The sequence below is a fragment of the Neltuma alba genome, unplaced genomic scaffold (genome assembly GCF_004799145.2).
Source record: "Neltuma alba isolate B1F8T4 unplaced genomic scaffold, ASM479914v2 tig00012073_pilon, whole genome shotgun sequence".
Lineage (NCBI taxonomy): Eukaryota > Viridiplantae > Streptophyta > Magnoliopsida > Fabales > Fabaceae > Neltuma > Neltuma alba.
Window position 1 is genome coordinate 26,929 of NW_021636634.1, and position 27,148 is coordinate 54,076.

The 27,148-nt window shown below is 37.0% G+C and overlaps 4 protein-coding genes across 4 annotated transcripts; 3 read left to right on the forward strand and 1 right to left on the reverse strand.

The window, feature by feature from the left end:
* The first annotated feature begins 621 nt into the window (after positions 1-621).
* On the forward strand, positions 622-3,216 carry LOC114721868 (cytochrome P450 78A5). The gene is made up of 2 exons (XM_028907754.1): positions 622-1,742; positions 2,291-3,216. Exons 1-2 carry the CDS (start codon positions 750-752, stop codon positions 2,897-2,899), a joined length of 1,602 nt encoding a protein of 533 aa, XP_028763587.1. The 5' UTR covers positions 622-749; the 3' UTR covers positions 2,900-3,216.
* Positions 3,217-10,857: 7,641 nt separating this feature from the next.
* On the forward strand, positions 10,858-13,106 carry LOC114721870 (pentatricopeptide repeat-containing protein PNM1, mitochondrial). The gene has a single exon (XM_028907755.1). It carries the CDS (start codon positions 10,949-10,951, stop codon positions 12,542-12,544), a length of 1,596 nt encoding a protein of 531 aa, XP_028763588.1. The 5' UTR covers positions 10,858-10,948; the 3' UTR covers positions 12,545-13,106.
* Positions 13,107-14,160: 1,054 nt separating this feature from the next.
* On the reverse strand, positions 14,161-19,055 carry LOC114721864 (cleavage stimulation factor subunit 50). The gene is made up of 14 exons (XM_028907749.1): positions 18,874-19,055; positions 18,590-18,673; positions 18,393-18,505; positions 17,898-17,967; positions 17,675-17,758; positions 17,511-17,597; positions 16,841-16,911; positions 16,658-16,709; positions 16,506-16,563; positions 15,825-15,925; positions 15,534-15,688; positions 15,365-15,473; positions 14,729-14,785; positions 14,161-14,641 (listed from the first exon to the last, which is right to left on the reverse strand). Exons 1-14 carry the CDS (start codon positions 18,973-18,975, stop codon positions 14,486-14,488), a joined length of 1,299 nt encoding a protein of 432 aa, XP_028763582.1. The 5' UTR covers positions 18,976-19,055; the 3' UTR covers positions 14,161-14,485.
* A 3,757-nt stretch (positions 19,056-22,812) lies between these two features.
* LOC114721865 (protein COBRA) lies at positions 22,813-26,047 on the forward strand. The gene is made up of 6 exons (XM_028907750.1): positions 22,813-23,064; positions 23,533-23,612; positions 23,929-24,385; positions 24,825-24,981; positions 25,075-25,352; positions 25,503-26,047. Exons 1-6 carry the CDS (start codon positions 22,983-22,985, stop codon positions 25,793-25,795), a joined length of 1,347 nt encoding a protein of 448 aa, XP_028763583.1. The 5' UTR covers positions 22,813-22,982; the 3' UTR covers positions 25,796-26,047.
* The last annotated feature ends 1,101 nt before the right edge of the window (positions 26,048-27,148 follow it).

A 27,148-nucleotide genomic window follows, 5' to 3' on the forward strand; every position in this document is an offset into this window, starting at 1 on the left:
TTATATATTCAAAGTTTTAGGTGACTTGGTGCTATGGCTCGTTAGAGTTAGAATATGTCTCTACACTCAAAGAGTACTTACCAAAACGCTACTTTTGGTTTTTAATATAAAAGTTCATTTGATTTTTATTTTGGCCTTAAATATAAGACTTCAATTTACTCTGTCTTTCATATTTATCTATTTTTTTTTAAGGTAGTCTTTATAATAATGGTAGTTCTTACCGATATATTTGATTAGCAAGGATATTTTAGAAAAAATAATATTTATTTATTACAAATAACTAACTTAACTATTTTTTTTAATCCATTTAAATTAGTTAATTAACCTTTATATTAAGGATTGGAGGTAATATTTAGTGGTGGAATTCAAACTTATAACCTTATGGCTTATATTATTACGAAATGGATCAACTCTTATTAGCATTCATTTCCTTTATTGTTATTAAGAGAATTATGTTAATCATATTCCGCCTAGAAAATTTAACAGTCATATGGAATGATTAATTTATGTAAACTATGCGTATTCCAAAAGCTTTTACACCGTACATGGACTTGCAGCCATTCTGTTCTGTTCTATATAAGCACTACCTCACCCCCTTCGTCTTCCACAGCTAGCTAGACGAGTGACGACCTTCCATCTCTCTCTCACTCTTTTCAATACCTCTCCAGTTTCTTCCTCCATTACTACTCCCTACAAACATACCAGTTGTTCCTTTTATCTCACTCCCAGTAAAACCAATAACAACGAAAATGTCTTCCGAACTTTACTCCCTGTTCTTTCCACCTCCAGGTCTGCGTTGCGACCTCACCTTCAGCTTCTTTGTTGGTTTTCTTTTTCTGGCCGCCGTTTTCGGTTTCTGGCTTGTTCCAGGTGGTCTTGCTTGGGCTCTGTCCGGGCTTCGTCGCCAAGCTCACCACAAAACCGCCATTCCTGGACCATCAGGGTTGCCACTTGTTGGTATTGTTTTAGCTTTCACTGGGTCTCTGACTCACAGAGTCCTTGCCAAGCTTGCAAATACCTTCAAGACCAAGCCACTGATGGCATTCTCGGTCGGGTTCACTCGGTTCATTATCTCAAGCCATCCCGACACAGCCAAAGAGATTCTGAACAGTTCAGCTTTCGCAGATCGACCCGTCAAGGAGTCCGCATACGAGCTTCTTTTCCACAGAGCAATGGGTTTCGCACCGTTCGGAGATTACTGGAGGAATCTCAGGAGAATCTCAGCCACCCATATGTTCTCTCCGAAGAGGATCGCTTCCTTCGGGGATTTCCGAACCAGAATCGGGCTCCAGATGGTGGCTCAGATCAGAGACAAGATGAACAAAAACGGTGAGGTCAAGGTGAAAGAACTGCTGCATTTTGGGTCGCTGAACAACGTGATGATGAGCACGTTCGGGAGGATTTACGAATTCGGCGAGGCTCGTGGTGATGGTGGGCTTGAATTGGAGGAGTTGGTGAGAGAAGGGTATGATTTGCTCGGGGTTTTCAACTGGAGCGACCACTTTCCTTTGCTGGGTTTTCTGGATTTACAAGGCGTAAAGAGGAGATGCAGAAAGCTGGCGGCGAGAGTGAACGTTTTCGTCGGGAAAATCATAGAGGAACATCGGATGAAGAGGCTTGAAAATGAAACCAGCAAAGCCATGGACGAACAAGGGTCTGCAGGTGGTGACTTTGTGGACGTGCTGCTAGATTTGGAGAAAGACAACAGGCTAAATGACTCCGACATGATTGCTGTTTTATGGGTTAGTTTTCCTTCTCTAATTTCATTATTATCTTCAACAACTGTGCCAGTTTCGTTATTATTAAAAGATTGAATAAGTTCGTCTTTCTGAAACATTTCTGCAAAATATCTGAGTTTGCTAACCAACTGTGCTAAAAATCCTGGACTAGCAGCTAGCTAGAAATTTGGAATATTTTCATATTATTCAGCATTGTTTAAGCTTGTGATATGGCGTAACAGAAATCTCCCAGGTGTTTTAATTTTTCTGTTCATGGCGGAAGGCATGTTCTCACTTCTCACCCTGGGTTCGTCCGTTCTATTTGTCGGTCAATTTTGCAGATACGTTTGGCAAATTTGTTTTCGGGAAACCGTTATTTTTTTCCCCTCTCATTCTTACCCCCGGAAACCCGGTAGTTTTAATTTCGAATATGATTTCTATTCTCAGACGTGCGTCCCACGCGCATATCAGTCCCTCGCAAATCCTTCATCATCACCTGATCTCCTGAAAACCCCTTAGATGTTATAATTATGTAATGCGTGATTAACAAATAATAATAATAATACATGCAGGAAATGATATTTAGGGGAACAGACACAGTGGCGATTCTGGTGGAGTGGATTCTAGCCAGAATGGTGCTACACCCAGAAGTGCAGTACAAGGCTCAGTGCGAGATAGACTCCGTTGTGGGGCGTAACCGCAGTGTGACAGACCACGACCTTCCGAATATGCCTTACGTGCGAGCCATAGTGAAGGAAACCCTGAGGATGCACCCGCCTGGTCCCCTCCTCTCCTGGGCCAGGCTAGCCATTCACGACACCCACGTAGGCCCCCACTTCGTCCCCGCTGGCACCACCGCCATGGTCAACATGTGGGCCATCACCCATGACCCGGAGGTGTGGTCGGAGCCGTCGGAGTTCAGGCCCGAGCGCTTCCTGGCTGAGGATCAAGATGTGGCCATCATGGGCTCCGATCTCAGGCTGGCTCCTTTCGGTTCGGGACGGAGGGTGTGTCCTGGCAAAGCCATGGGTTTGGCCACCGTCGAGCTCTGGCTGGCTCTCCTCCTGCAGAATTTCGAGTGGATCCCATCGTCTGCTGGTGTGGATTTGGCTGAGTGCCTGAACCTCTCTCTCGAGATGAAGAACTCCCTCCTCTGCAAGGCTATTCCGCGGGGTGCGTAAAACTGGTTTCCATGGCGACATCTCCTTCTCTGCTCTGCGCCCATCTCCTGCAAATTCATCTTCAACCTCATTCTCCTCGGGAATACTTAAGCAGCTGTTTTAGGTTCATGTTGTTATTATCAGCTTAATCATGTCTGTTTTATTTTTCAGGGTTTGTTTCGAAAATGTTGTCTTGTCTAGTTACCCAAAAAAAAAAAAAGGAAAAAAGAAAAAGTTGTCGTCGTATGTAAGCTTTATTTCCATTACTTTCACAAGAAAAGCTTCTATAGGTTATGTTTATGCAAGCAACATCATTAATAGTTCCATCAATTTCTCAAGTCCTGCAATCTACATAATTCATATTTCATACCATATATATAAAACCACATGGTGCGGAGATATTCAAATCGGTAAGTATCCATATACGTATTGTTATTCTTATTCATATTTAAGTCATCAGCAATATATAATTTATCAGTGAGATCAATGTCTGGTTCATTAGACCTGAAAATAAATGTGCGTGTCCATAGTACTAATTAGCAGCTTTAATCACAATCAGGCAACGCATGCAACTGAAAATTAGAAAAGCCTAATGACGCGCACGCGCTTATTGTCATTTGAAAAAAATATCGACTTAGTTTCCAACTGTGTCCTCACTTAGAAAAATCAATTTATCAAATTTGATTCAAATTAAAATAATAATTTCTTTTGGTTAGGAGATAAGATTATTTTCCGTACATGCGAAATAAGCTAAGTGGATCTAAAAGAAAGGTGATTTTGTCATCTTGTGTGAACGGAGAATTTGTTTGGGCCCCTTTGTAAGTAGATAGACGGGAATGTTTGCATACTGCAGGCTGGTTTCAACTTTCAACTGATCTGTTCTCAACACTCAATAATCTTCAGCGGATTAAGCATGCTTCAAGAATTAAATCGTTTATTTTAAAATCAAAATACATCCATCTCTTTTAATGGAGGGCCAAGAATTTCATCATGGCTATAAAGCCGACGTTCATGGGTAACTGATCTGATGGAGCGTGCTTGCTCCCCAAGCAAAAAAAGAACAAGTGGTGAGCATATGCATGCGCATGATATATATACTTTGTGCATAAGCAATCCATTAATTCAGTCTCATCCGCGCACACACATATATTCATCTTCGTCACTGCATCATATATATATATATATATACTATCTCCCGTTCTAATTATAAAATCCCGTTTGTAGTCTATAAATAAAATATTATAAATATACATAAATACATACATACATGCAGAGATAGAGAGACGGGTTTCTGAGGACGGGACGGGGGGGGTAAAATTAAGTAAGGGGTATAAGCAGAGAAGATATAGATTCCTTGGGGGAGATTGATGAAGAAGCAGTACTGATGTTGAGAAGAATTTACAAGTGTGTGTTGTGTGGTGCTGATGATATGCCAGCGCACACAACTTTAAATGATTGTGGAATCAGAACCTCCTTCTCTATCTCTTGGCAATTATAAACGTACATATACATGTATATATATGCGCCGTCTCCTTTCACTTTTCCCCAAAATTTAATCCTCTCCATCGTCACATCACATCCTACAAATTCTCTCTTATTATATACTGCAGATAATCAACTCTGCCTGTAAAAGCTCCGTCCCTTTTCCCGGCCGCATAAACAAAACCACAAGAGATGCAAATACGGATTTGAATATCCAAAACAAATTAACACCGTCGCTTCTCTTTTCACTATTATTATTATATGGTGCGGATCCATCAAATGCAACTTGCTTTTCTTTGTGCAGCTAGCTTTCTTTAATTTAGCTTTTTCAATTTGACGGATTATTCTCTCATCTTCAATTCTTTTTCTCAGCGTCGCTCTCATCACTATATTCGTTTCCTGCGTCTCAATCAATTAACCATCCGTTCATCCATCATCACGCACTCACAAGTGAACTCCAACTGCCAGATTATATTCACGCTTCCACAGTACTGCACTATATATAACTTTGCTCCCAAATCTCTTTAATTAATACTACCTCCGGTCCGTAATATAAAAGTTAGCTTAACTTTTAATTTGATCCTAAATATAATATCCAATATATTTTGTCTTTAATACTTATCTATTTTGCCCCCAAGTAATTCCCATAATAGTTGAATATGTTAAGGAGTTAACATCAATAGGTAATTCAAACATACATTATTAATGAGGTTATTTTAGGAATGACAACATCTATTTACCACAAATAACTAACTTAACTATTTTCACAAAAAAAAAAAAACTAACTTAACTAACTTTTTTAATTTTTTCAAATTAATCAACTATGTCTCATATTAAGGACCGGAGGTAGTAATCAATCTCTCGTGATTCACATATTTTATGTGACACACATGAACTCCCTCTTTAAATCCGTCAATTATATGCATGTATGTATCTCTATACAAACAAGTCCTTCTCTTTCTTGTGCGAAACAGATATGGCTTTTCAGCCAAAGCAGTTTTGTCCACTTTCAGTTTACTTATTTTATAATTTCGTGTTCTCATTGCCACCCTTTATGGGGTTATAGGGTGTTTGAGTAAAAACTAAATTATGGTTTTAAAAATATTTTTACGAAAATAAATATACGAAAAAATTTATCTCGTTTTGCGTAATAATGTTTCTGAGAAGCACTTTTGGGTGCTTCCAAACACCTTTTTAGTCACATATAAGTTATGCTTTGAAGCTAAAAGTGACCAGTGCTGATACGAGTCAGAAGTATCCTTGTTCCTTCACAGCTCCCCTTACATGTTTAAGGAAGCAACTGTTCCCAATCCTTTTTATTGACCATTGATTCCCTTATCTCTGTCGATCCACTGAGTGATCAGCGTAACGTGGATTATAATTATTAGTCACTTGTACGTACGCACAAAATATCTTTCTCACACCACTCTATTCTTTCTTCTTTCTTTTTGGCCATCGATAATGTTATTCAATGACACAGTCAAACACAGATAGTTTGAAAAATAATCTGCCCTCAAAAATGTTATTCTTCAAGCAAAGAATTGAGTTTTCCTTCATAAAGAATTGAGTACTAAAAGAGGAGAAAATTGCTTCATTACATCCATGGATATATGCTCTGGATGATCAACTGCAAAAGATTTTACGGGACTTTTCATTAGTTGGCATCTCTGGCTAATATGCTAAAGGACTGGTTTCACACGCAACATGGCTTTATATAAATGCTGCAAAATCATACAAGATATCGGTTAATGTTCCATTATTATTGACCACGAACGATCCACTTCCTTAGTGTTTTACACATTTTTCAGTTTTCTAGTAATATAAGACCTGCTTCGTCATTATTATTAGATTTGATGGTAGTCCAAAGCGGGAGGCGAACTTAATAACATAAAACTTTTGCACCTTAAGCTAGGCCCTCGACAAAATGAGGAATGCGTCCGGATCATTTGGATGAATATAAACAAAAGAGGTGAAGATGAAGAAGACCAGTATTACGCAATCTTTGATCCGCCCACGTCTAGTCTCCGATGAATTGGATGATAATAGATTTTATGCAAATTATTTAACAAATCTTGCTATTCATTAATGTGTGCATACCGCATCAAAATACACATGCATATCTAACTAGAACAGTAAATCAAGAATAGACCTTCGATTTGAAATATCATATGTCCAGTAAACGAAATTTTAATCAAATATGTAAGGAAAAAAAATATAAATATCGTTTTGGCTTTCCAGTTCCAACACTGTCACAGACTCACAGTGTCACTGAATTGTTCGATCATATTTTAATGCTCTAGCTTCACTACGTTTTTAAATCCCAATATATTATAAGTGGAAAAAAAACAAAATCTAGATACCATTAAAATTTAATTTGAATGTTAGGAAACAAAAACAGCAGAGGAGGAGGAGAGAAAAACTTGCAGAAAACCCAAATCCAGAATCGATTATTTAAATATCCAATTGGGTATATATCCATTCAAACATACTATTTTGAAAATATTATCCCGCATTCACATCATACACTGGATTATTTATTTTAATTCAAAACAGTAAGTGATGTTCGAAAAAGTGTTAATTCAATTAAAAATATAGGCCCTCTTTTGTAGGTGGTGTTAGATCTTGATATAAACTGTAAATTTAATCAGAAGAAAAGAAACCCTAGTATTTAAAAGCTAATCCAACTCCAAACTAAGGAAAGATTTGCAGCAGAACTGCATACCTAAAACTAGAAACCACCCACACATCTCCTTTAAAGAAGATCGAAGAATCTAAATCATGATCAAATCTCTCAAATCCCATTTGCAAGCAAGTGTGATTCTGATCATTTGAAGAAGAAAGTTAAAAAAGAAGCAGATTAGATTAAGTAAGAAAACGAATTTTAAAATGGCGCCGCCTCCTCAACTATGAATAATATAGGGTTTTTGGGAGCCCTAGGGGAAGCATATGAACGAATCATCATGCTCCACCATTAAATGCACCATGATTAAGGGATTAATTATTTGGTACTATAAGATAATGAAAGATGATTAAAGAACCTAATTCTGAAGAGGCCTTTCCATTTGCATGCGCCTAAAAAAGCATAAATGTGTGGAATATTTAAATAATATGTCACCATCATACTCGCCTGTTGGATGCTTCTCCAACATGTACTTTTAACATGTTAAAGAAGCATTGGAGGGCAAAAGCATATATTATTTCCTCTTATATTATGCTCTAATCTCCTAAACTTATGGACCACACACATAATTATATATAGTAGTACTAGTGCTTTACTGGGTAATAATATAATCATATGCTGACATATATACGTACGACTCATAATTGATTATTAATTAATTGATCCGAGAATTGCATGGCCTGGTCTGGGACAGATGTGTGGATATCTATGCGAGCAAAAACCAATCACTGATCAAAGTTTTGTAGCTGATTAATTTAGTCTTTTGTTTTTTGGCGGCGTCAGGGTTTCGTGCTTACCAAATAATGAATGTGAAGGAGGAAGATGATGATCCCATGATGATGATCAACTCGTTTTTGTTTCTTTTTTGCCAAGATGATGAATTCGTATATATGAAGATTGGAAGCGCATAATTAAGATCAGAGCCTGGCTATATCTATGGCCTAATCAGCAATTAATGATTATGATCTTAAATGACAGAGGCATCGAATTAGTGCTGATTACAGCTAGTGTGTGTGGGTGTTCCAGATCTCCCCTTTTCCTCTTTCTGCTTTTCTTCTTAAAATTTCACATTTATCGTTGGATAATTAAAAAATAAAGAGTTCAAATTTAATATTTTACAAAAACTATTATCATAGCTAGTAAATTTAACATGCACAGAGTACATAAAAAGATTATAATTTAGAAAATATTACATTTAAATCATCTGTTTTTTAATATAAGGATGAAGATGAGATTTTGAAGGGGGAAAAAGAGAAGGCAGAAAAATGAGAGGATCTTCTTCCGAACGTTGTAGACATCAATAATTTGATGCTGAAATTCTCCTCAAGTATCAACATCAGCATGAATTATGGAATTGTAATACTCCCTGGTCCTATATATAAACTTCACTTTTCGAGAGAGATATGGTCTAAAATATAAGCTTCATTTTTTAGTTTATTTGAACATTTATTATTTTTTTCCTATTTTGTCTTTAGTTGACTGTATTTAGTGCTTCCTCTTTCTTATTAATATTACCTCGATCCATATATTCTCTTTCATAACTTTTTTATTTATTGCCTTTCTCGTTTACTCTCTTAATAAATAAGGACAGGTTTGGAAAAAAAATTATATCTCTAACATATTTATTATATTTAACTAATTTTAATTGCTAGTTCGTTAAACGGGATTCAGTTATTTGAAACTTATATAGAGGACCGGAGGGAGTATGAACTACTAGTCACGGGTAATGTAGAGTATTATATTTTCAAACTCCCAATAATATATGCACATGCCGCCTAATTGGTCTTAATTATATTAATGCTAGTCGTACAACCACCAAAGATTGCAAATGCTTCTTTGATTGGTCTTGATTAACACTTGCAATAAGTTGGTAGTCCACATCGATTAAGCGTGTAAGTAGGAAGCTTTTTGCAATTTGCAAGTTCAAAAAGTAAAGTTTCTCTTCAGTCTTCTGATGAGATGGGGGCGATAAGGCATGTGGCTGTTGAGGGGCATGTGGGATTTTGATTAGCTTGCATGCATCTCGAAATTTAGGGATGACCCATACATATATAATTAAGGTTCTTCATTCCAGCCATCACAGATCAAATTGAGTTGGGGTAAAGTAATAGCTACCCAAAGATAATGTATGTTTTGTTTAGTCACGTCGCGGGGGTCATGTTAACCAAGGTTTGGTCCCACTCTTTTCTTTTGAAAAACACAAAAGTTAGTAAAAGTTACATGGGAAAGTTTAAATTTTTACAGATGGTAAATTATTGTGCGATTCTCAATAAGATGTGTTATGAAAAGAGACTCTGGATGGAAACGAAATCACGATTTTAAAAGTATCTTTTAGTTTAGCCAAACTCTTCCTTAATAATAACCTTAGACATTGATTAAGGATGACGACATGCTATTTTCTAGTTCGAACTGGATTCTATTATTGTAAAAGGCATACTTCCTTTGCTTCAATAATTTTTCATAGGAACTTGAAAATTTGTAATATACATGAATATATGTGTGTGTCAATTATGTTAACAAATGATGTTGCTTCACTATTATTGCTCCTCTCGAGCAGTGGTGGGGGTAAGGGCGAGGGAATGAGCAGAGGCATAACCTCCGAATTTTCTATTCTATTTTATTTTTTAACGTAACATGTGTTATATACATCTGTCATTTGAAATGTATACTGAATCTTTATACTCCTCCGGTCTTTAATAAAGGACTCAATTACTGAGTTGGTTTTGGTCATAAATATAAGACCTATTTCTCATATTTATCATTTTTCTTTAAATTACGCTATGAGTACTCCCTCAACCATAATCAAGTAGAAGAAGAAGAATGTGTATTAAAAAAGATGATTATGGTATTTTAGGGAAAACGTGTCACATTTCTTATAATTAACTAACTTATCTAACTTTCTTAATCTAATCAAATTAATTACATGAGTCTTATATTAAGAACCGGAAAAGTATTTAATTTTCAATCTAACTACCCTCTACCCTTCAGACCAGCTTGCAAAAGCAAAAACATGACAAGCTCTTCTTTTATTCAAGGCTATAGAGAGAGAGACGGAACATTAAATAGCCAATAAACATATCCTTTCCAAAAATAAACTGAATTAATGCTTCTCAACTCAACTTTTCCAATCAAGAGAACCATTTAAAAATGCAATATTTATATCAAATTAATACCGGGGACCCCATTGAAATTAGCAAATATGCACCACATAACTCTAACATGGCTTGCGTTACCTGGGGCTTTGTACCATACTGGGCAGCTGGGCCTTATATGGGGCTCTGTTACATTCCTCTCAAACCGACAGCTTTTCATATCCAATAATTAATTACTAGTACCATCATTTCGTTAGGGGCAACTCCCTCGTTAATCCTGTCAAACTTAAAAATGATGGCCACAGCCAGCGAAGCTTGGAAATCCCAGAGGAAGAAACTGTCGTTCTTAAACATGACGCTGCTATATGTCCATGGGATTCCCCGCAAGTTGATGAATCTGAACATGACTATGAAAGAACAGGTGAAGATTTCTATCCATGTCAACGGAAATGGCCTGAACCTACATTATGTCTCCAAATCTTACTTCTTGCTTTTAGTGCCATTGTCATCACTCTAAGGTTTTAATCTTCAAATTGCTTTATTTTTCCGTTGGGACTCTTTTTGGTCCATTAATTTTTTTCCCTCTTATGGACATATTAGTCCAAACAATACGACGTGGCCCAATCCCGGCCCAAAGCCCAATCCCATATTCTTTTATGGAGGTCGAAAACAATTATGACAATAAAGTGAAGCAGTGTCAAACCCATGGAGGCCCAGTCCAACATACTGATTTCCTCTCCACTGTCACGTCTGTGTTGGTAGGTTTCTTCTTTCTCCTTACCCTCCTTGGCTCAGGATCCTCCTTCTTCCCTTACAATGCCGCCATTTCAGTCTGTTCAGCTTCGGAGGATCTTACTTCGATCCCTCTGTTCTCAATCTTCACCGTTCGCTCCATGTTATTTGCTTGAACTTCGTCCTCCATTTCCATCTCAACCCACTTCCAACCCCTTCCCCCTCGGCCACTCTCAATCTGCCACTGTGTTCACTGCACCTTCACTGTCTCTCTCCAGATCTTTTTCATCAGAGCCCTCCCAATCTTCAATTCAGGGCCTCCCGGAAGACGTAGATCCTATTGCCCAATCCCTCTCCAATGAGCTTCTCAAGGACCCAGACTCCGACCCTCTCTCTGTAACACAACGCCTTCAGCTCGGCTTCTCTCACATCACGCCGACTGCGGAACTTGTTCTTCAAACCCTCAATATCTCCCCTGAAGCTGGCCGTACAGTGTTAGGGTTTAGCCAATGGCTGGTTGTAAACCCTAACTTCACCCACAATGATGAGACGCTGTCTTATTTCGTTGGCTATTTCGGCCGTCGCAAAGACTTTAAGGCAACCCATGAGGTTCTCGTCGGTGGGCGTGCTATCGCCGGGCCTAAAACCCTAGAGGCTGCGATTGATCGGCTTGTGCGTGCGGGTCGTCCCACCCAGGCTGTTTCGTTCTTCGAGAGAATGGAGACGGATTACGGGTTGCAGCGTAATCACGATTCATTGAGGTTAATCGTGGAAAAGCTTTGTGAAAAAGGGTATGCGAGTTATGCGGAGAAAATGGTGAAGAATCTGGCCAACGAGTTCTTTCCTGATGAACGCATCTGTGATCTGCTAATCAAGGGTTGGTGTGTTGATGAGAAACTGGACGAAGCTCGAAGACTAGCTGGAGAAATGTATCGTGGAGGGTTTGAACTCGGGACATCTGCGTATAACGCCATTCTTGATTGTGTATGCAAGCTTTGTAGAAAAAAGGATCCATTTCGCATTGATTCTGAGGCTGAGAAGGTACTTGTGGATATGGATTATAACGGAGTTCCAAGAAATGTGGAAACTTTCAATGTATTGATATCTAATTTGTGTAAGATTAGGAGAACTGAAGATGCAATGAAATTGTTTTACAGAATAGGAGAATGGGGTTGCCATCCAGATGCGACCACGTTTCTTATTCTAACTAAGAGTTTGTACCAGGCTGCAAGATTAGAAGAGGGGGATGAAATGATTGACAGGATGAAATCTGCCGGGTTTGGTGAAGCTGTTGATAGGAAGGCTTACTATCAGTTCCTGAAGATTTTGTGTGGCATTGAGAGAATTGATCATGCATTGAGTGTTTTTGCGAAGATGAAAGCAGACGGATTTGAACCGGGTATCAAAACTTATGATTTGTTGATGGGGAGATTATGTGCCCATAATCGCATTGACAAAGCTAATGCACTCTTCAATGAAGCTCAAAGAAGGGGGGTGCCTGTGACACCAAAGGCATATAAGATAGAGGCCAGGTATACGAAGAAGCCGAAGGCTGTGAAGAGTGAGAAGAAAAAGCGAGAGACTCTGCCTGAGAAAATGGCGAGGAAGAGAAGACGTCTAAAACAGATTCGACTGAGTTTCGTGAAGAAACCGAAACGAATGATGGGTCGAGCATATTGATGTCGTTTGTTATGGTTTACTGACATTATTTTGTTGATTTAATCACAACCGTTATGGAATTTGAGGATGGGAGAGAATTACAATCATTGTTTACTTTGTGTCAAATTTAGTTATAATCCCAGCCCGCATCTTCTGAAATAAACCCGTGCTTGGTCTCAGTTTCTTGGAACTGGAATCATTGCTGGTTGGGAACATGGAAGAGGAAATGTTCCTATGATCTTCTCAAGGTGCCCGACACAGGGACATGCCTTGATCCAGGGTGTGCTCCTGCCTCTGTTATAGTCTTATAGATGCTCTTATCCAAGTTACCGGGTTGGTTGTAAAATGGAAGCCATTTTTTTCTGGTTCAGTAGTGTAAGACTAAGGCCTGTGGCTTACGGGGAAGATGTAGACCCGCCGTCGAGTCGTTGACCTCCCTGATGCGCCACGCACTCGTATTTTGTTTTGGTTATTTTTGGATTATCCTGTTATACAAGAGGACATACGACTTCGGAATCTGAGGAGGAAGAACAGGGCCAGAGATGGCCATGTGGCCCAATGAAAGGAAAATTATGGCCCCAAATTTTTCTTCGGCTTTGCACCAATTTCTGTTTCTTTTATTTATTCATGGTCCTTCCCTCTAAACTGCACTTTGGACTTCATTAATGCAAAGGATTCACCTTAGGTTGACTTAATTAATACTAAGGATGGAACTTGGGTGATTTATGTTCTAGGCAATGCCATCCTAATCGTTTGCATTTCTTAGGAAATTTTCTACAACGGAAGATAAATTCACTCAACGACAAGCAAAAAACATCATTTAAGTTGTAAGGAGTATGCAAGCAAAGTATACTTAAATTCTTTCTTTATTCTAAGGTCAAATTTAAAGAGCATACAGTATACATGATGAAATATTTATAAGAATATTAAATATTTTTAAACGAGTTAGGATTTTTAAAAACTTTAATTTTGAATCATGATTAACCATTTAGAATGTTAAATATTTTAAAACGAGTTAGGGTTTTCAAAAACTTAAATTTTGAATCATGATTAACCATTTCGGCTGAAAAGCTTGTGCTCGGCTATTACAACATAAAACACTAATTGAAAAATATTCAAATAAATATGGATGAAATTACTATAAAATAAAAATAAAATAGCTCACTTAATATAACATGCCATCCGATTAATGAAATCACATGTTAAACACCTGACATGATTATTTGCATTTGAGAGGCTGGAAATACACTAGAGTATAATTAAAACGTTCAACTTAATACAATAAGACTCAAAACAACTATAAGAGTTCTATTCTTGGCAATTTTCTTAACCCGATACGCAAGAAGCTTCTTCCTTTTTGATCTAATGTTACACTGATTTCATTAGATTTTCATGCTTTCTCGCGTGCTCAAGTTTTGAGGGATTGTTAAGAATAAAAAGGCCACTTTAAAGACGCTAGGCAGGGTGATCCTCTCCGATCTAAAGGAGACGTAACTGCTGGTGCTGGGGTGAGCATAATAAACAGGATAGCATGGTTTCTTACCATGGCAGACCGCCCTAGAGGTTGGATTTTCAGCGCATCATTCAGAATTTGGGAAAGTCAAACACAAATTAGCCTGTTTTGTCTTATCTCATTCTACACAAATTAGCCTGCTCTTTCGTGTTGATTCTGGTTTTGAGGTTTGCAATTCCCATCCTCGGTAGTCGCATATAAGTCTAATCTAAGAGTAGCAGCCTTTAGCAGATGAGACCAATAAGCATTATTAGACCAGTATTTGGGAGTCTACCCTACTTCAGAGGAACCGCGGACTAAAACTGGGAAGGAGATAGAAGGAAAAGGGAGATGAATTAACCGATTCAGCAAGCTGAGCGATGAGGAGAAATTCCTTCATTATACATGAAATGTTTCTTGTAGCTAGTTTTCGCCCAGTCTGTGTGTAAAACCTTAACCAAGCCGCATTATCATGCAATTTCCTTCCAATACCGAATTGACCTATCTGTTCCACAAGAAACAAAAGCAGGTTCCACCGGTGAGTGTTCAAGCCAGCGGGGTGCGCCAGCGTGATTAGAAGGCCACTTGGCCACTTGTTCTGTTGTCATCGCATCCCATATAACAATCTGCAAACCGCACCAGAAAATTCCTCCAACTAAATTCATACAAAGGCTGAAAGCAATCGCTGCAGTCAAAGACACAACCCAACATACCTCGTTGCTTAATTCATCTATTGAGAGAACAAATTCTTCTGTGTCATCAAAAATGGCCTGCAAATAAGCACGCAAAACAGTACTTTCAGACTCCGGATTAGGACTTGCTGAAGTTATCACAAAAGCTTCTAATATCCAATAACAGCAAGATACTAATTCATTCATTGTGATGAAAAGAAACTACATGGGCAATTCTTAAATTGAAGACCCGACCAAACCAAGGAAAAAAAAAAGGTTTAATACAAACTTTGGTCTTTTAAGTTTGCCATAATTTTTGTTTTGGTCCCTCAAATTTCAAACTATAAGTTTTGGTCCATCAAATTTCTTTTCATTTAAAATATTGGTTCCTATAATCCAATAAAAACTTAGACCATTTTGCCCTTTAAGGAACTAAAACCTATAATTTGAAACTTGAGAGACCAAAACCAAAATGAGTATAAACTTGAGGAACCAAAGACTATATTAACCCATAAGAAAAAAATAAATAGAAAAAGAAAACGTTAAAGAATCCAAGAGAATATATGACCCCCAGCGCAAGTGAAAGATTCGAGCATATGTGAGCTTGAGTCACAAGAGTAATAATATAAATTGAATGGGGCTGATTGCAAAAGAACGCAGATTCACATATCTCCACACCTGGCATCTTAATTGAGTATGTGTGGCTCCAAGATATTGTTTAACCAATCTTCCAGAGCTAACTTCCCAAAGCTTTATGGTAGAATCCTTCCCGCAAGAAAGCACAAACCTAGAAAATTCAGTTAGTTACGTTGCTATGCCAATCTTAACTCAGTTAGAGACAAAATACCTTTGATCTTTAGTAAAATTTGCACTGGTAGCTTCTGCTGTTCCATGTGCTCCAATTATTGAGCGCACACAATTGGCAGTGATGCCATCCCACAATCGAATGGCACCATCTTTAGATGCTGTAACATACATGCCTCCAGTACAAGAATATCTGATCTGCATGATCAAGACAAAGAAACGACTGACATCAGAATAGAATCAAACTTATGTGGCATAAAGAGAAAAAAATCGAGAGGTATATGAAAGCAAATATCTGGCAGTTCAGGGACAAGGAAGAGAGTATTATACATGCCTGGTTTATGGCTCCATTGATGCCAATATCTGGGACATTTGAGGGTAAAAAACACTTAAAGGTATTGATATCATACAAATGCGGAATTGGATGATCAGTTCCTGTCAGCAAAGGATATTTTGTCACCTTTGATCTCACTGGTGAGCGGTAATTGACTCAAGCTAGAAATTAAGGGGGAAAGGTTCATAAATATGAGGAAAACCAGAAACAAATTACAGACATACATATATGTATATGCTTGCATTTAAAATGATACTGTAGGGAAGCAGGTCATCATGTGGGTCTCCACATTTCACATTTCTATACTTTTATGTTGTTATTTACAGTGTACATCTTATTCCTGATTATACAGCAGTTGCTCTCGAAAATAAGAGACTGCTTCCAGAATGTATTTACCATATTAGCAATCTTTTTCAAATTGGGTTTCGTTTAATGGAAAATATTCAAACTGCACACAGGTATATTATCTGAGCCAAGAAACCAGAGTGAAGCTGAAGAACAGTATATACAATACGCAAGTTTAAAATTAATAAGTCAAAAACGTATACCAAAACCACATATAACAACTAACATGTATTTCATAAAGACCTAGAACAAAACTGCAGCCGCAGCCACGGAGATGAAATAGATTTTAGATAACAAACGGATACTATTAGCAATAAATGTGAAAAACGTCCTTACCTGCCAAAAGAAAATCCCCAGAGGGATGAAAAGAGACACAGCGCACATTATGTGTGTCCTGTGGAAAAAAAAGTCAACCCAAAAAAAAAAAAAGTTATGCATTATTCTTACATCATGCCCAGTTGCTGCTGACACTTAAAAAAAGAAACCACCTGGATAACCCTGTATGCTCTCTTTGCATTGGTTTTTGAGATATCAAAAAACCTAAATAAAACTAGCATGTCAGGTTAGAAGGTCATTTTAAAAATAGCAAGGACGGAGAAACAAGAAAAATATACACTTGAGGTGCATATGACAAGAAAAACGTTATAAATTAATCCTAGAAGAGGACATACTTTATTGTCTGGTCTTTAGCCCCAGAAATAAGGATGGAACATTGAGGATGAAAATCCAAATCATTTATTGGCTGCACGTGCATCAGAGATATTAAAAATACTAGGAGAGTTTCTCAGAATCATTTCATATATTTTAAATTAAGATTATGAAGATGAGAGAACAAAAAAGAAGCAATTTGGCAAAACTCATCACCACCAAGAGGAAGCTTGATATGTGAATATGACGTTTGGGAATTAGTAAATTCAATTACCAAAATATTTTGCTAAGGACTTCCAACTATCTAGTGAATTGCAATTTAAATTATCCAAGAAAAGAACATGTCCAAATTTGTCTCTGATTTCTGTTTTCTCTTGAAAAGCATGCGAGCTCTCCACCAAAGGTTTATATAATTTCATGAAGCAGTATTGAAAAAGTAATTTTATTTTGTTTCACTTAATCTGAATATGGACTATATAAAATATTCTTATGCTCTTTGGGTGTAAAATTATTGAATTTTCCTTGCCCCGCAGTTACAGATTGCACCACTGTCACAAATCCAAGCTAACACGAATCAATGCATATGTTGACTTCATTTAAAAATTTATTATTTTGAGATTGAAGAAACACTTCCACCTGAGATTTTAACAGCATTTGGAAACTTGCAGAAGCTTAAATTTCAGGCAGATATACCTGTGTATGGTCATAAAATGTTCGTATGACAGGTCGAACAGGTCCATCTTTGGCATCTGGCAGCAGCATTTGCTTAATCTTTGCAACCTGCAATAGAAAATGTATGCATAATAGTTATAGTCATGTCAAAGAAAGAGTAACACATACAAGTAAGGAATCGGCACCTCAAATAGCTTTATTGATGCATCTGCACTTCCAGTAGCAACAAACCTTCCATCAGGACTAAACCTAGCACATCTGGCAATATTCTAGAAATTCAGCAAATCAGTCCAAAACAGATAGCCAAAACGAGCAAGTGTTTTAATATATTATTGGCTTCATGCCTTGATATGCTGATGCTGAAGACACGTAACGTAGATTATTACTGATTTACAACATATTCCATACCTTATGTTCTGAAAGGTGTCGTGTCTCATGCTTAGGAAAGCTCTTCGATGAGCCTTTCATATCTTGCACACTGTTATGACAAAAATCTTTCATCAACAATCTGTTTTCATCTTCTTTCAAAGACTTCATCAATGAAAATGTACCTTACAGATTACACTAGCTGATACATTAAAATGTTGGAACTTCAAAGAATTGCATGATATGGAATGAGACTGAAACACCATTTAAAAAATCCTTAATCATTCTGACTCAATTTAATCTGTGGTCCGAATAATCAACCTTTCTTTTTCTACTGGGGCAAAAAAGACTAAGGAAAAGGATACCTAAAACTCACCGGACAAATTTCAAAATTATGCTTCACTTTTTCAACTGTATTCAGAATAAGCAGACCCAACAGTTGTTACCGAGGGCATTTCTTAAACTAGAATCAGACACTTGGATTGGACTGGACGGGTATGTTAAACTAGATGAAACAAAATCGATAAATAAAATTGCCTGAAATCAACAACACCAGCGCGCCCGAGAGGAACAGAAACTGCTGCACCCAGATCATAGAATGAATTTGATGTAGTCTCTCTTAAAGCCTCGAACTTTTCCGCTGCAAGACCCTGCTACTTCTTTAGGACCAATAGTTTCATTTCTCGCTAATATCAAAGAGTTAGAAAACAATGTGTGCGGGAGAAAGCAAGAACCTTAGCAACCAGCTCAAGAAGTTTATTAGGCGGGGCTTCCACATTTAGTGGTGTCATAGTTGCGGAAGCAACAGCACTTGCAGCCTACAGAAACAGCATACCGAACTTCAAATTTGCACAATTGATTACAGCCACTTGCTAACCTACGCCTAAAGGTATGGCTAAGCTTCAAAATAAGCAGCACCTTTGGTTTATTGATGTTTGGTTAACAAGGCTTGCAGCAATTAATTAAATTAAGTTTCAAAAACCCCTAGAGTTCATGAAGAGCGGCAATTATTGCTTGCCTGAGTCAGATTGTTGTCGCGAAGATGAGCAACAATTAGCGAATTGACCTGTCTGAAGAGTTTGCCCTCTTGCAGAGTTTGATCCAAGCTGGAGCTATCCATCTCCCTGCGGGAAAACCCTGGTTTCCTCTTCGTAAAACCCTACAATGGAGATCCGCTTGGACTAATTCTAGGGTCTTTTTTTGCGATTTCCCCTTTTCCCTTCCCGTTATCGACCGTCATGACCACGAGTTCTTTTTATTTTTTATTAAAATTTAAAAAGTTCTTCCGCAAAATCACTTTTTTTTAAAAAAAAAAAAAAACAAAGAGCAAAAGTTGATTTTTTCTTGGATGCGATTTTGATGACTAGAAGCAAATGAAGCTGAAATTTCCTTTTACGGGTTCCGGCGATGTTAGTAAGCAAATCATGGCAGCAGGAGCGCTCATCGACATCATATGGTTATTCCGTTCTTCAGGATTATTATCCCTCTTGTTACTTCTGCTCTCAACTCTGAAGATAGATGATGATCATTCGTTTTTGCAACGTTGAATTGCTCAGACAGGATAATTTGATACGCTCTCTGATTTTTTAAATGATGCTCTACTGACTACTTCCCTGATATTTTAAAAAAATTAGTTGGGAGCAGTTAAGTGTAAAGAAATTTTATAAATTTTTAAAATTATACTCAATTAAGTTAATTATTTAAACTAGAAGTGAGAGAGAGATAAGGGCATTTTTTTTAAAAAAAATAAATTACTGATGTTTCGTTAAGTTTTGTAAAAATTCAATAAATAAGATCAGGAGGTGTAATTTGATTTGAGGTCATTAAATTGCGATTGCCCATGTGTATAATTTTTTTTTCCTTTTAAAATTTTTCCGTGCTTTCTTTTACTTTGCACAGGTAATAATAGACAGCTAAGATATAAGAGGTGGATGGGATATTGTTACGCGTTAAATCAGACCGTTAAATGGAACTTTGAAAACATTGGATAGCAGATCTGTTGGAATGTGTGTGTGTGTGCATAAATGGGGTGTGAGGAAAGTGATGCAGCAGGAAGGGAATAGAAGTTTGATGACAGAAGCTGAAGAAAGTGATGAGGCTTGGTGGGTTGAAGATATGGGAGCATCCACCAACCAAGCAGTCGGCAAGAGGTGTAGGACGACCCCTTCCTCGTACGATTTTGTATTCTCTCACTTGGCATCTGTACAACGTTGTTAGTACGGGGGTTTTTTTTTTTGGTGGGGGGGGGGGCGGGGGGTTGGATCCTGGGCAGCACATAATCATCGTTTTTCAAACAAATTCACCTGACTTCACTCGGCATAAAAGTGTCTGAAGCCGCAGATTATACTATACTGGTACATGAATAATAGTATACGAACGCTCCATAAGCAAGTTTACTCCAAAGACTGCATTTTCAGTCACCAAACAGATGAGGCATCTTGGGTATCATGCAAATGCACAAAGCTTATTTTATTTCAATATTCACAAATAATAAATAGTGTGACTCGTTCTATGTGATGCAGGAGAAATTTTGTAGCCTTTTATCATTTCTTTGCAGGACCCGAGAACGTGTATATCCTGTAGCCTCGTATTTATTTAGAAAAAATAGTAAATAGAGACCCTAGAATACACAAAATTATCAAATAGAAATTATAAAATGTTAGTCAAAATACAAAAACACCCTTTTGCTTCTAAGAATAAGAGAAAAACAAATAGGTTTGTACTGACGAAAGAAAAGATAGATGCTGTACTTATTATTAACAATTTGGCCACAACTTTTCAAGGAGTCTTAATTTCAAATCATCTTGTAATATCAATCTCATGAACAAATATTCCTTGTTTGTCAACTCTGAAATCATCTATAAGAATCAGCTTATATATAAGAGCGAGAAAATCATAAATAGCTAAACAGATTCTATAGAACTCTAATAATTTCTATTAAAATTACCAATGTTTGTTACTGCATAGTATACTAAGCCTCTGAGAGAAACAAAAGAACATATATTTTAATTCAATTTTTTCGCTAACATGACTTCCATTTATTTTTGTTGGCATTAAAAGAATATGTATTCACGTTAATTTAGGATATTGTGACCAACAATTTTTAAGCTGAACTAACGGGTAAAATAACTTTTTTATTTTCAAGGAGATCAATACACCTATATTCACAAATAAAGAGAAATCAACATAATTTATGATAAGCGATCATTACAAACCTCACATAAGATAGGAAATCTTGTCCTGTGATTGAAAAAAATTCTAATTCTTCAAAGAAAAGTCATCAGTTAATACTATTGTGATAATCAAACAAAAATCTCACTTTGCAAGTTGTAATTTACAGCAATTTCAATTGCATCACGAGGCTTTTTTTCCCGCCTGCTTTCATTTTTTCGGAAATCCAGTAGGCTTTTTAAATCATCAAGATTTCGTTTTGCTCTGATGGGATTCTCTTCTTTCACAGGATCTATCTTTTCTTTCGCCAGAACAGACCTTTTCGTTTTTCTCTCATTCTTAGAAGCAGAAGAGCGTTTTTGTATTTTAACCAACATTTTATAATTTCTATTTGGGACCGGATCCCTGATAAGAATTATATGAATTCAAGAACCCAAATGATAATTTTATATATTCTAAGGTCTTTGTTTGTCATTTTTTCATTTATTTATTTGGTGCACTTTAGTCCTTGTGTGTGTGTGTTTTTTTTTTTAAAGAAAAAAAAAACATGATAAAGTAGCCGCGTCATTTTATTCAAATGCTTGCCATTATGAGTAACTGGGCGAGGTAACTTTTGGATGGGACAAGGCAAGAACAAGGTTGGAATGTTGTTGGGAGGGTGATGAGGCCCACCAATTAAGAATAGGGCAATTGGGCCATGTGAATCAATTATCACAGCTTGAATTGCTTTTAAGTATTGAAATACCCTTTATAATTTAATTTTAGATACTCTAAACACGAGCACGAGATTGTTTTTTTTTTTGGCCAAATCATTCCGCGAGAATGTTACTGACCGATACTGACGCAACCGACAAAATAGTTACCATCCTATAAGTATATCACACTTCTCCCCGTTCCTCCATAATGGGCTTACATATTACCTGCTAATTATAAAATTCCGTTTGTATAGTTAAGACAGAAAATAATATATATATATATTCCCATCAATTTACCCCAAAAATTATATATATACATATATATATTTCTATTATGAAACCCTTATTTCCTTTCTCAATACAATATAAGAGTTTGTTTGAAAATTAAACTTAAGTTTAAATATAAGATTTTAATTCATTTTTTTCTCATATTTGTTATTTTTTACTAGATTAACTTGTGCAATTTAAAAATTTATATATATAATCTAATGTTATACAAGACACTTTAGAAAAATCATATCATATTTATTATAATAAATTAATTTATTTAACTTTTTTAATTTATTCGAATTAGTTAAATCACATTATTAATAGCATCAAATTTCAAACGGGTTATACAAATAATTACCTTTTTTTAATCACAGTATAGTAATTAAATTGAAAAAACGGAATATCTGATGAGGTGGTTAGAGAAGGAGTGGAAAAAATAACCATGGTGGTTGCTATTACAGGTAAATCACAGTTCAGAGGCACAAAGAGTCCACCGACAGGGACAGAAAAGCGCGGCAAGTTTAATAATGGATGGAGAATCTTTCAGAGCCGTTTGGCTTGGCCCCGACCCGACCCGACCCACCATGTTGGCCGGCTCCCAATTCCCAAATCCGGATATTAACCCTAGCTCGTTGTGGAATGATTGCGATTTTTAATAAAAGAAAGAGTTGCCATATTTATGGCAATTCACATTAAAATAGTCGCCTACGCTAAACAGTTAGTCGGTGACCCGAACAAAAGTAAAATAAAAAAAATCAAACAGTGAAGCCTGTATTTCAGGCCTTCTCGTGACATCGTTTGCATACATATAGAGCGGTGGTAATGGCTTCACTTCAGCTTGGTCTTTTGACTCCTTGCTCTGCTCAACACACTCGACTTTTCCTCTCTGCTTTCTCATGTGAGCTCAAAGGCCACACAGCACATCTCCTTCGCCGCCTCTCTTTCCCGTGCAGATCTTGGGGCCTTCCATCTGCAAGCAGAAATTCAGTCCATGGCGACATCAATCATTGGATCTGTTGCCTCCGCTTTCTTACTCCTATTACTCTTCTCTTGCTTCATGTTCACCTCCACAGGTACTGCCACTCGTTCTGGCTCTTTCTTTCTTTTAATTATAATTGTAGGAATGGCTTTTAGCTTTGCTTCCGATCTCCATTTTCTCGACTTTGGAAATTTACTGGTAATCGTTGGCCGTTGCATTGTTTTCTCCAGTCCGATCTGATCTCATAACTGCAACTCCATCTTTGTTCTGTTGGTACTGTTTCTTCATTGCTCTACCTTGCCATTCAAAACTAATAAAGTTTTGTGGAGATTTGTACGTGTTCATGAATAGAATGCAGAACAGAGAGCTTGAATTTTGCCATCTCATAGAACAAAAATAAAAAATTTGTCATTGAACTCTAAGATCATATTTGATGGGATGTAATAGCAAATCTTTTTAGCATCTTTAAAATCAAGAGGTGAAAGTGGTTACTAATATTTTTTTCCCTTTCATGGTGTCGGGAACTTAAGTCTGCTTTTCATTGTCCTGACCGTTTATGCAGAAGCCTATGATGCCCTCGATCCAAGTGGAAACATAACAATCAAATGGGATGTCATAAGCTGGACTCCAGATGGCTATGTTGTAAGTGTCAGGGGATATCGACCTCAAAATTCTATGAATTATGTATTGATTGCATTTCTTCAGTATAAACGTCACCGCAAGAGTAATATAGAATCTGTTATGAACTATGTGAGAGAAAGGCTTTCGGGAGATCTCATTTATATGTTTGAGGAGGACAGTACTGGCTACCTTTACTAACAACGAAACAATTAATAATTTTAGTCCAAAAGCGAAAGTAATTCTTGCTATTTCAATGAAACTCTAATACGGAAATGAGCATGTTACTGTCTTTCCTATTTTTAACATATGTTGAAACCTTCTTGGTTACTTTGAGCAGGCTGTGGTTACAATGTACAACTTTCAACAGTATCGGCACATTCAGGCCCCCGGGTGGACATTGGGATGGACATGGGCTAAAAAGGAAGTGATTTGGAATATGATGGGAAGCCAAACCACCGAGCAAGGTGACTGCTCAAAGTTCAAGGCGAATCCCCCGCATTGCTGCAAGAGGGATCCAACTGTAGTGGATCTACTTCCTGGAACTCCGTACAATCAGCAGATTGCAAATTGCTGCAAAGGGGGAGTATTGAGCTCATGGGCTCAGGACCCAGCCACAGCAATAAGTTCATTTCAGGTCAGTGTTGGCCTTGCTGGAACAACCAACAAAACTGTCAAGTTGCCTAGAAATTTCACCCTCAGAGCGCCGGGTCCTGGATACACTTGTGGTCCTGCAAAGATTGTGAAACCAACCAAGTTTGTCACCAATGACAAAAGGAGAACTACTCAAGCATTGAGTAAGTTACTTGAAAGGACTCTGACTTGGGATTTTACTTTTGTCTTCTAACGCTTCCTTTGATAGAACCTACATCAATGTACATGCAATCATATTAGCCTAGGTTATAAAGCTACATAACTTGTCAGTTTCTTATGTGCTTGCTCTAAGATTTTCCAATAAATAACATAACACCAGGCTGATTTTTCCAATTCAATACCACATCCTTGACATTGTCAAAAAGAAAGAAGTAGAAGGAAAAAATCTCTACAATGTCATGTTTTGTTAAGTCGATAGTAAATACTCATAAAGAATTGCATCGGATTTTGTCCTTTGTTAGGTACATTGTCTTGTAAATGTTGTATCATGATTATTGTGTTTTTCAATTTGTTCAGAGGAGTTCCGATTATGAGAAATCAAGCTTGAAATCTGTTTAACCTTCTCTGCATCTTGTGTGGCAGTGACCTGGAATGTTACCTGCACATATTCTCAGTTCCTTGCTCAAAAGACCCCCAGTTGCTGTGTTTCCCTTTCATCCTTCTATAATGATACGATAGTGAACTGCCCAACCTGCACATGTGGCTGTCAAAACAAAACGGATCCCGGAAGCTGTGTGGAGTGAGTACTTATTTTATTTTCTACAGAATATGTGAAACTTAGCCACTTTTTTAGGTTCTCTTCTGATAAATCCTTTCTAATTTTGTCTGACAGTCCAAATTCCCCACATTTGGCCTCAGTTGCAGCGCCTTCAAGCAAAGCTAGCAATTCACCTCTTGTCCAGTGCACCAGCCATATGTGTCCAATTCGTGTGCATTGGCATGTGAAAGTCAATTATAAAGAGTACTGGAGAGTGAAGATCACAGTCACGAATTTCAATTACCGGATGAACTATACACAATGGAACCTTGTTGTGCAGCACCCCAATTTTGACAATCTGACGCAGCTTTTCAGCTTTAATTACAAGCCATTAATGCCTTATGAGGGTTTGAGTAAGTTTTATTCGCCTTACTCGTATTCCAGTAGTTTTGATCACGGACCAAATAGATTCAATTCGAGCTTGTTGATCCAGCCTGAAAAATATTCTTTAAAGCATACTCATAATGCCAGCTTAATTCATTTTTGAAAGCCGGTTTCTGCAGATGATACTGGCATGCTGTGGGGATTAGAGTTCTATAACGATTTGCTGTCATCAGCTGGGGAATTTGGGAATGTACAGTCGGAGCTCTTGTTTAGGAAGGATGCGTCAACCTTCACATTTGACAAGGGTTGGGCTTTTCCCAGGAGAATTTATTTCAATGGAGATAACTGCGTTATGCCTCCTCCTGATGCCTACCCATGGCTGCCAAACGCAACTACGAAACTAATTTTCTCCCTTCTAAGTACAGCTATATCTGCCCTTGTTTGTTTGGCAATTTTGTTGGCTAATTTATAGACAATCATTTCTCCGAATAGATGAAGATTAAAGTGGTCACATTACATATAATTTATACTCATTCGCAAATGGAGCAGATGAAAGTCACGACGGTGCAAAAATGCCTTGCACGAAGATTGTCGGTTTTAGGGCCACATCTTCCCGCTTATTTTTAAGCTGTTGCCTTGTCATTTTTTTTTTAAAATATTTTATTTGGAGCTGGTGTAAATTTTTGTTGTGCCATCTTAGACAGTTTGATTAGTATTTCCTTTAGCTAAACACGTCACTCTCTGTGGTATGAAATTCTTTGTTGAAAAATAATTAATAATTTTTCGAACTTAAATACAATTATAATTGGTAATTTAGTACACTGATTTATAAACTATACAAATTAAAATTACTGTGTATTCTTTGGCCAAAAAGATGTTGGTGTGTTTTATGTAGTCTATTGTATAGGATGACATGCGCTTTGCCGGCCCAAGGTTACTTCCTGTTTAGTTCTTAATTTGTGCTTTGGCCTCATTAATAAAAAGCACTTATAAAATAAAAAAATATTACCTCTGGTCCTTAATATAAGATTTTATTTGACTTTTATTTTGATCCTAAATATAAGATCCCACTTCACTTTATCTCTCATATTTATATTTTTTTTCCAAAGTAGCCCTTTTAACAATAATAGTTCTAATCAATACACTTGATTTGTAAGGATATTTTAGGAAAGACAACACATATTTAAGACAAATAACTAATTCAACTTACTTTTTTAATCTCCTCAAATTAGTCAATTGGCTCTTATAATTAAGACCAGAGGTAGTATATAATAATAGTACACATAATAAACGTCTTAACTTAGGCCTAAAGAAAGGAAGAAAATCAATGTCTTAACCTGTGCCCGGTCCTTCAAATGAGAGGATGGAATGAAGCATTACTTTTTATTTTTACTATCTAAAAGAAAAATATTATTCTATTTTCACTTTCATCAGAAAAGAAATTGGATCCTGTCCAATTTGTTGGCATTATCTGAGACAAACAAAGTAAACTTGACGTTCTATTGACTCAGATAATGCCAACAAATTATTTAAACTGTTTCCCAAAATTAAATTGTTGCAGATCATTTATGCCACGAGAAATAACTAAAATAAATAAAAGTGGATCATTTAAATTCAAAATTTTATAGGAAGCAGATGATATATACGTTTAGAGTCAATGAAATAAATAACTGTCGATATTTTATTCATTATTTCTTCCCAAAAAAAATAGAAGAGCCTGTTTATTCAATAATTGTTTTGTTTGCCCGGGGAAAAGATAATAGGAAACATATCCAACTAGCTGTTGGCCAGTAGACCCAACTATTCAGTGGCACTTAAATTAAAT